Consider the following 9,862-nt stretch of genomic DNA (forward strand, 5'->3'; position numbering starts at 1 on the left):
TTTGAGTGTATTCTCGACAGATGGCACTGGGTTAGGTAAAATAGTAATTCTGCGTGTGGAGAATGTGTGATATGGATACGGGCAGTTTCTATACAGATGAAGTATACTTTATTATGCTTAATATTCATGTATTGATTCCATTATAATTTCTCTGAATTCACTCTATTTACAGTCAACTTTATGCAAACATATTCAGGAGAAATATTAAACTTAATCCAATTTATAATTTATGGTATGATTTTTCCGTGTGAAGTTGGTTCTGTTTCTGCCGGTTAGTAACAATAATGCAGCATACGATAAACTGACATTGTTACTTTTTCCTTGTTTGGTGAACATTGGAATCTCTGGATCAAGGTCGCGCAGTAGGAGCGGAGCGATACAGTACATGCTGAAACACACAGCGTGGAGCTGCAGTCACTTTCCCCTCCATGCAATCCCGTTCCTCGTACGTGTTCACTGGTCGAGGTCTAATGCAAAATTTTGATAGAAAAACTTTGAGAACAAAACCTAAGTTAACCATGGAAAAAATAAAATTATAAGACAAGCATTTTTGTAATTTTTAAAAATCATCTACCCTAACAATTAATATCTTATACTGAATGTAAACAATTAATAAACAACATAATATTACAGATTTGTCAGAATAAAAGCATAGGCTGGTTTGTATCATTCAAAAGGGGGGACGACCCCTCGACGTCCCCGTTTTAGCAGACAATGACGGACAGTAGAAAACGTCTCTTCACACAGATGTAAGATAAACTATCAAGCAGTATGTGAAGATCTGGAAGAATCAATAATGGTGTACTTATCAAAACTGAATTTTCAAAGATGGCTTGATAGAGCCAAAATAGTATAGAGACAAAATCGTTTTATTTTTCAAGAAAACTTGAAAACTGAAGAAAAAAGAAGAGCGGACAGCCGCTTCCACGACTCTATTCAAATGATCATATATGACGTTTATTATAGACTGCCATTAATGGTAGTACCGCGTTAGATCACAGGTAGCAGCACTAATCAGTGAGAAACCGAACGCTTCCATTTGACCAGCCGTTCGCATTTTGGACGACCCTCTCGTACAGAAAGTTTTCTTGATAGTATAGACAAACAAAACAGTCCATAATTATACATTTCAGAAACTAAAAACCAAAATTCTCACAGGCAATTTATCAATCTTCATAACATAGAAACTGAATTGTAAAATCGCGCTTCTAATTATTTTTTTAAATTCTGTATTTCAAAACCTTAGGAATCTCGTTATCTTGTTGGGCTTGGCAGTTCATTGTTGCAGCTTACAGCTTGTAAATAACAGAAAAACAAAATTATTTATAATAAAATATCGCTACTATTTCAACATTCGAATTTACAGTCCCCCTTAGCGGAGAGGTTATCACATCGCGCTACGACGCCAGGGGTTCCGGGTTCGAATCCCGGCATTTGTGTTTCTGTGAGTGTCCACTCATCAAGATCATCATATCATCACTCATCCCAATCATCGCAATTAGCCAAAAGTGGCAGAAAAGCGAAGTAAAATAAACCAAATCAATCAACATTCAAATTACATGAACTTTTTTGAGATATCTCGATGTGATGTTTGTGTGTTCACAGACTCTCGTACCGATTCACGCAGCACGTGAAAGTTTTCCGTTCTAGTCTGTGAACGCTGTCTAAGTAGAGTTGGGAGCCATCCCCCTCCCCTCCCTCTTGCCTGCAGCAGATATGTTCGTCTTCTCCTCGCACACTCTTATCTCTAGCTGCATGTGCTCCGGAAGCGCGATAAAAATAAGAAGCAAAAAAAAGGGGGGCATAAACCATGACGGAAGTACCACTAGCTCCCCCTGGCTTCTTCCATCTTTAACAGAATTCCCCAGATCCACAGTCATTCCTTCATGGAGCCTCCAGCGTTAGAGAGAATGAAAAACTATTTCGGTCGACGATGTGAAATGGAATCTGTTTCTCAAGTGTTGCAGATATCCATGAGGAACCGATACGAAACTACTTTGTTCAAATGGTTTCTCCCCAGGGTTTCTTAGTCGACTGGAGAGCATTTCCACCTGGAGGATGTGCGCAATAGAATCTGTGAAATTTTTGTCAGTTCTATACGTCTTATGCTTCTTCGTGCTCCCTGAGAGTAAAATGAAATAGGTGTGCCCAAAGACGTGCGTGCCCCAACTGCGAAACTCCACTTCCTTAACTGTCTTCAGTTTTCTTTAAACTGACAGGGAAATGAGATAATCTCTCTGTATATTACCTTCTCTGTGTCCCACCTCTCTCTTCCTTCTTGCTCCCCTGTTTCTCCTTTCTCTCTTCCTATTTCTTCTTCTTCTCTACATTTCTTTCTCTTCCTCTCTCCATCTTTCTCTCTCACCTTACATGTTTATCTTCTCCACTCTGTCTACCATCTACCTCTCATTCTCTTCTATCTGCATGTTTTTCTCTCCATCTAGCACTCATTCTCTACTTTCTCCAACTTTCTTTCCTCCACCTTCGTCTTTTTCTCTCCCCCTCCTCTCTCTACTGTCCTCTCTTGTCTTTCCCTCGTCCTTTCTCCATCTACCTCCCTGTCTCCCGCTCTCTTCCTTTCTTTCTTTCTCTTTCTCTGTCCTTCTTTCTCAATCTTGCTCTCTACCCTTCCTCTTTGCATCTTCCTCATTCCCTCTTTTTCTTTGTCTCTCTCGTGTTTCTCTTAATCTCTTTCTCCATATTATCTCTCCCCTCTGTGCTCTTGCCTTCATCTTTCTGTCCTTTCTCTCTCTCTCAAGCAACGTTATGTTTCTATTGTGTCTGTGTCTTTCTATTTTATTTTTTTGGCTTCAGTCGAAAACTGTGAATAGAATAATTATATTTTTTTAAAGGTACGAGCGGAACAGTTAGTAGGGTGGTTTTCAATTCCTGGATGAAATAAAGGGTAAATTCAGATTTATATTGTGGATATGTAATAGTTCTCAGTATTTTGTATTAGTAATTACTTTACCTAATTGTTAATTAATTTCCCATTTACATAAATATATGAATGAAAGGGTTGAGTTCCTCTTGTTCATTCCTATTGGTCTCTAGCTTTTTATGTGTGAGGGATCGGTGCTTGCTTAATCCTAGAAGTAGTTGTTCCACTGGTGTTAGTGGAAAACGTTTTTCGACCAATGTTGCTTTTCTAACTGACATCGGTCGAAGAGGTTGCTCGACTGATGTTGATCGAAGTGGTTGCTCGACTGATGTTGATCGAGGTGGTTGCTCGACTGATGTTGATCGAAGTGGTTGCTCGACTGACGCTGATCGAAGTGGTTGTTCGACTTACGCTGATCGAAGTGGTTGTTTGACTGAGGTTGATCGAAGTGGTTGCTCGACTGATGTTGATCGAGGTGGTTGCTCGACTGATGTTGATCGAGGTGGTTGCTCGAATGACGTTGATCGAAGTGGTTGCTCGACTGATGTTGATCGAGGTGGTTGCTCGACTGATGTTGATCGAGGTGGTTGCTCGACTGATGTTGATCGAAGTGGTTGCTCGACTGACGCTGATCGAAGTGGTTGTTCGACTTACGCTGATCGAAGTGGTTGTTTGACTGAGGTTGATCGAAGTGGTTGCTCGACTGATGTTGATCGAGGTGGTTGCTCGACTGATGTTGATCGAGGTGGTTGCTCGAATGACGTTGATCGAAGTGGTTGCTCGACTGATGTTGATCGAGGTGGTTGCTCGACTGACTTTGATCGAAGTGGTTGCTCGACTGATGTTGATCGAAGTGGTTGCTCGACTGATGTTGATCGAAGTGGTTGCTCGACTGACGCTGATCGAAGTGGTTGTTCGACTTACGCTGATCGAAGTGGTTGTTTGACTGAGGTTGATCGAAGTGGTTGCTCGACTGATGTTGATCGAGGTGGTTGCTCGACTGATGTTGATCGAGGTGGTTGCTCGAATGACGTTGATCGAAGTGGTTGCTCGACTGATGTTGATCGAGGTGGTTGCTCCACTGACTTTGATCGAAGTGGTTGCTCGACTGATGTTGATCGAGGTGGTTGCTCGACTGACTTTGATCGAAGTGTTTGCTCGACTGATGTTGATCGAAGTGGTTGCTCGACTGATGCTGATCGAAGTGGTTGTTCGACTGACGCTAATCGAAGTGCTTGTTCGACTGATGCTGATCGAAGTATTTGTAGAACAGTCGAAGTATTAATAGATTTATTTTTAGCCGAACATTAGTTACACCTTAGGTTTATGGCTGCAACAACACAAGCCTTCCATCTGTCCCTATCCTGGGCAAGATCAGTCCAGTCTTTTCCATCCTTACCGATTTTCTTTAGTTCCATCTCAACCTTAGAATATCCTTGGATATACCATTGGCTCGATGGCTAATATTTTTATGTGGATCTCCTGCAGATATGAAACAGATTTTCCTCCAGAAACATGAGATTTGAGAAAGAAGTAAAAGTCACGCAAAGAAAAACATCCAGCCACGATATGCTCGTAGTTATTGCAGTTTTTACAGCTTTCCAGCTGGTGGATCAAAAATGACCGCCTCTTTTTCTCTCCTTGCAGGAGTTGGTGGGAGACGACCAAGAGGAGAAGAGGAACTGGACGGGCATCTTTCTCTCCCTCCTGGTCATTGGCTTCGTCATCACAGGGGTCATGGTAGCCATCTACATCCTCGGTTATGTTGACGAGCTCCTCTACTGGAGCGGACGGAGGATGAAACTGGAAGAAGTCCTCCAGGGAGATCTCCAGCCGCAAAGGCTGCCGGGAACGTGGCTCTCAGGTAAGCTATTTCCATGTCTGAGCATGACCTGAATCATTTCTTGAGAAGGCGACCTGTCAGGATCTTTCCTTCCATTTCTATTTTTGTCCTTGAGACAGTGTTGCCACATGCTATGAAATTTCTCTACACACATGACCTGGATTTATTCTTGCTAGATGTTGACCTGTCAGGAGCTTTCCTTCCATTTTCCTACTTTTCGGTTTAAGCAGTGTTGCCATATGTTATAAAATTACTCTAGACACATGACCTGAATTATTTCTTGTTAGAATGTGACCTATCAGGGGCTTTCCTTCCACTTTCCTACTTTTTGCTTGAGACAGTGTTGCCATATACTATAAAATTTCTCTAGACACATGACCTGAATTATTTCTTGTTAGAAGATGACCTATCAGAGGCTTTCATTCAATTTTTCTACTTTGCTTGACACAGTGTTGCCATATGCTATAAAATTTATCTAGACCCAATACTTTTCTTTCAGGAAAACAATCGAGTATATTTAAAAAAAAATCTCAACACAGCATCTAATACTTTCTTTATATATATACACTCTGTAAAAAAAAATTAGCATCACTTCATTATTTTTGGTCGTCAGCATTTCGCTCGGGAATTATCAGTTGTTTTATTGATTTAATTCGACTTGTCGATTTGTTTTCCTAACAATTATATAAAACACTATATCTGTACAATATATTTTTATTATTTAAGTCATAGTTACGTACATAATGCACTTTACAGAACTAATAACAAAATTATTGCAAATATAGTTGTGGAACGTTTTCGCACAAAGACAATTTTTTCAAGTAAAAAGATTGAACAAAGGTTTTAAATGCATCATGATATGTGAATTTGTAATGATAATAAGTAAATACATTGACTAGTACTTAGTGTGGCAACCCCTGGCCTTCCTAAGTGCTTCCAACCTTCAAGGCATGCTATGAATGAGATTTTGACAATATTCGACCTCAATTTCATTCCAAACATGTACAATTGCTGCCATAAGTTCCTCTTTTGACCTGTACGTCTAATTACCAAGTTTTTTGCACATCATAGCCCACAGGTTTTCTATAGGATTCATGTCTGGAGAGTTGGGCGGCCACCAAAGTCTTTCAATATTCATATCATGGAAACCAGTTATTCACCACCTGAGCACGGTGACAGGTTGCATTATTGTCTTGAAAAATAAAGTAGTCCAAATTCTGTCCAGAAAAATGATCTGCAGTTTGTAAAACTTTCCGATTCAGGATTTCCAGATATTGATCAGCCTTAACGGTCCCTGTGCAAATATGCATCCCGCCAATCCCTTTTGCAGAGAAACATGCCCAAATGATAACACTGCCACAAAACTTTTTCTAAAATACAAGATTTTGCAAGTTCTTCTCCCTTCCGCATCCACAGTTTAACTGAGCTGTCACTCCCCAGCAATTTAAATAGTTTTTCATCAGAAAATACCACATGTTCCCAATCTGTATCATCCCATGCGCCATAACGTGTGACACACTCACGTCTAGCTTTTGCATGTGCGTCAGTTAGTGTGGGTTTTTTACGTGGGACGTGTTTAGAAACACCCCGTTTCTTTAGTCGGGATACCACAGTAGCATGAGTTAGATTAACTCCCACCTTATTTTGAAGTTTATGTGCAATTTGGCGTGAACTCATTCCTCTGTTCTTCAGTGCAATGTCCTTTATCATACGATCCAGTCGAGGTGATGTCTTTTTCTTTCTGCCAAGTGACTTCTCAGTGATGATTTTCCATGTTCTTGTTGCTTTTGCAGACTAAGGCTAACTGTGGATTGATGCATTTGAAGCTGTCGACGAATTTCTCTCTGAGAATGACCATCCATATGCAAAGCAAGAACCATTCCTTGCTTACATGGTGAAATGTCACACTTTCTGCCCATTTTTTTCTCGAGAAAACACGCTCAAATACACTACACACCACCAGAACACTTCACAAATATGATAACGTATCCAAATTGTCAATAATGAACATTTAGTTTGCAACATAAAAGACGTAACAAGTTGCATTACTAACAATCGTTTTACAGATTCCTGACAATTGATTACAAAGCCTTGCAGCAGTAACTGATTGCAACACCCTCTAGCGGACACGCCAAACACTAAATCAACAAAAGAATAACACCACACTACGCAGTGATACCAGACCAATGCTTCAATCAATTGATTTCAAGTTCTGCAGGAAAGATGCATGCATGCGAAACTCAAAATTGTCAACATCCGTAATAAGAATACAGTGATGCTATTTTTTTTTACAGAGTGTATATAACTTTTCTCTCAGTTTTTGAGAAGAAACGACACCTTACTTGGAATGCAGTGATTCTATTCACTTCAACACCAGGGGTGCTACTATCCGGGAATTCCTTGAATCCCGGGAATTATGCTTGAATTATTGGCTCCGGGAATTCTGCGTGAGTTTTTCTCCATAGATGTGAAAAATGGCAACTTTTATTAATCCAAATCCCATTGAATTTATACATATTTATAATTGCCCCGAGGCAAGTTTTTCACAGTTTAGCCTATATTTTTATCGAGGAAGGAAAGAAAAAACAGAATTCTTTCAATCCGTTTACTTTGTTAGTGTCCTGTTACATATTAGTGGAAGTTACTTTATAGAGCCATGGGCTGAAACAGCCATAAATTTCAAATGATATATATATATATATTGTTGTTATGGTTACTTGTTGTTGATTTATATACATGTGTTATGGAGTTAATATAAAAAATGTTCGAACCCAAGTGTTTCATTGAATAAGTTCTTCGAATCAATACATGATAAGTGGCGACGATGGATTGGATACATTTGTAAGTTTAACAATTAATAAGATTATTGTAGTTGAATAAAAGATTCAAATCTTAGAAGTTCGAAAAATGAATACGGTGCCATTCTTCGAATCCTATGAGGTAGGAAGTAATATTAAAGCTTATGTGCGAAGATTTGATTCATTTCTAAATGCACAAGAAGTTAAGGAAGATAAAAAGGTTCATTTATTGTTTTCAGTGATAGGAAATAATGCGTATGAGGCATTGTATATTAAATTAGCTTCTAATGATTCTAGCAGTTTTCCTGTCGAGGTTTTGCTGACAGAACTCGTTGATATTTATGAACCTAAAACAAACAAGTTGCTTGAGATATATAAATTTAGAAATGCTAAAAAATAGCATGGTGAATCAATGGATGACTACATATCACGAATTAAAAAGTTGTCAGTAACATGTGGGTTTAAGCCAGAAGATGTTGATGAAGAATTAAAGCAGCAAACAATTTTTGGACTTGAGGAAGGTACATTAAAAAGGAAGCTAATTATGGAGACTCCAAAGACGTACAAAGATGTTTGTGACTACATTAGGAATCATGAAGTAAGACAGATTTGGTAGCCATATTCAGCAAGACTCAAACATCCACAAAGTTAACACGTACACTCCAAGAAATATGTACAAGGGCAAATTAGAGGTAAAGAAATGTTATAAGGGACAATTGCAATAGGACAGTCCAAGGAATGTTAACTGGATTTGCTATAGATATGGTTATCCAGCTATGGGGAAAGCTTGCAGATTTTGTGGCAAGATAAATCATTTTTCTAATGTTTGTAGATACAAGAATGAAGTAAAGGATGTAGATAAAAGATCACCTGGGAAGAAGGCAGATTTCATACATCAAAAACAACCTAACTACACCTCAAGGGCTGTGCAATATTTAAATAAGACTACATCAAATGTAAGATCTTCTTCTTCACCCTCTGAGGAGGAAGATGCGATAAACAAAATCCCGAGGTAATAATTTTGACTAGAAGCCAGAACAATATATTCAGTATAAATGTAATAAATACTGTATAGCATAAAAGTGAAGAAAGTAGCAAGGATGTTCAGGAGTTACTATGCAATGAGATTCAACCCTTACATGTTCAGCTATATATCTGCAATGAACTAGTTAAATTCATAGTGGATACAGGAAGCTATGCTAACATTCTACCTAAGAGTAGTGTATGGAAAAGCAGCGACGTTTTACGATTGAATCCTCTCAGAAATGGCTATGGTACTATCACAGGAAAAAGTTGAAGTTTGAGGGTCAAATTTCCTTACCTGTACAGTATAACTCACTGAGTTATGAAATGCCGTTTTTAGTAGGAGATTTAAATGATTTAAAACCTATACTTGGTCGAACAGGATTGCGTATTCTCTTTGGCGATTGGAGAAGAAGTTTGGTAATTAATACTCTACAAGGGCAAATAGAAGAAAAAAATTGGAATGGTATTACAAGGAGCTTGTACACAGACACATCAAATGAGGAATCAGCGGAGTTGAAATCTGATATTTTAGTAAAATTTAAAATTTTGTTCAATAGTGACATTTCAGAACCCATAAGAAATATTAATGTTAGAATTCCATTGAAGCCTGGATTTGTACCTGTGAAAAGGAAAGGTTACAATCTACCTTACTTTATGCGTGATGAAGTAGGCAAGGCAATAAAAGATTTGTGCCAGCAAGGAATCTTAGAAGAAATAGAAAGTTCTGATTGGAGTAGTCCTGTGGTTCCTGTGCGAAAAGCAGATGGAAGTATTCGTGTATGTGCTGATTATAGCAAAACTTTAAATCCAAATGTAGATACTTTACAATATCCACTTCCAACTTTTGACGAGCTTTATCATAAGTTAGGTTCACATAAGTGGTATACGAAGATTGATCTACGTTCAGCTTTTCATCAATTATTAGTCGAAGAAAAGTCTCAACGTGTTCTTACCATTGTAAATGAAGGTCATTTGTATGTACATAAACGTTTACCATTTGGAACTAAAATAAGTTCTCAAGTACTTCAAAGAGCCATGGACACAATACTTGGTGGTATTGATGGAGTGGTATCATTTATTGATGACATTCTTTTAGGAGCAGATACATTGTATGACTGTTACAAACTAACTTTATTAGTTTTGGAAATATTGATGCAGTACAATGTGAAAGTAAATTTGCAGAAGTCTGAATTTTTTGTTAATGAAGTAAATTTTCTAGGAAGGAAATTCACGGAACATGTAATTTTACCTACGAATGAACATGTTCAGGCAGTGTTAAAATGTAAGGTGCCTGAGAATAAAAAGGAATTAGCG

The 9,862-nt window shown here is 38.4% G+C and overlaps 1 protein-coding gene across 3 annotated transcripts in view; it reads left to right on the forward strand.

The window, feature by feature from the left end:
• The window catches only part of LOC146003849 (inactive dipeptidyl peptidase 10), a 601,005-nt gene that overhangs the window by 522,369 nt on the left and 68,774 nt on the right, over positions 1-9,862 (forward strand). For all 3 annotated transcript variants that reach the window (XM_083142311.1, XM_083142312.1, XM_083142313.1), the window contains one exon: positions 4,529-4,745. In XM_083142311.1, the coding sequence (XP_082998437.1) occupies positions 4,529-4,745 (217 nt within the window). The remainder of the gene's footprint in view (positions 1-4,528; positions 4,746-9,862) is intronic.

The sequence above is a fragment of the Lepisma saccharinum genome, chromosome 20 (genome assembly GCF_977018435.1).
Source record: "Lepisma saccharinum chromosome 20, izLepSacc3.1, whole genome shotgun sequence".
Lineage (NCBI taxonomy): Eukaryota > Metazoa > Arthropoda > Insecta > Zygentoma > Lepismatidae > Lepisma > Lepisma saccharinum.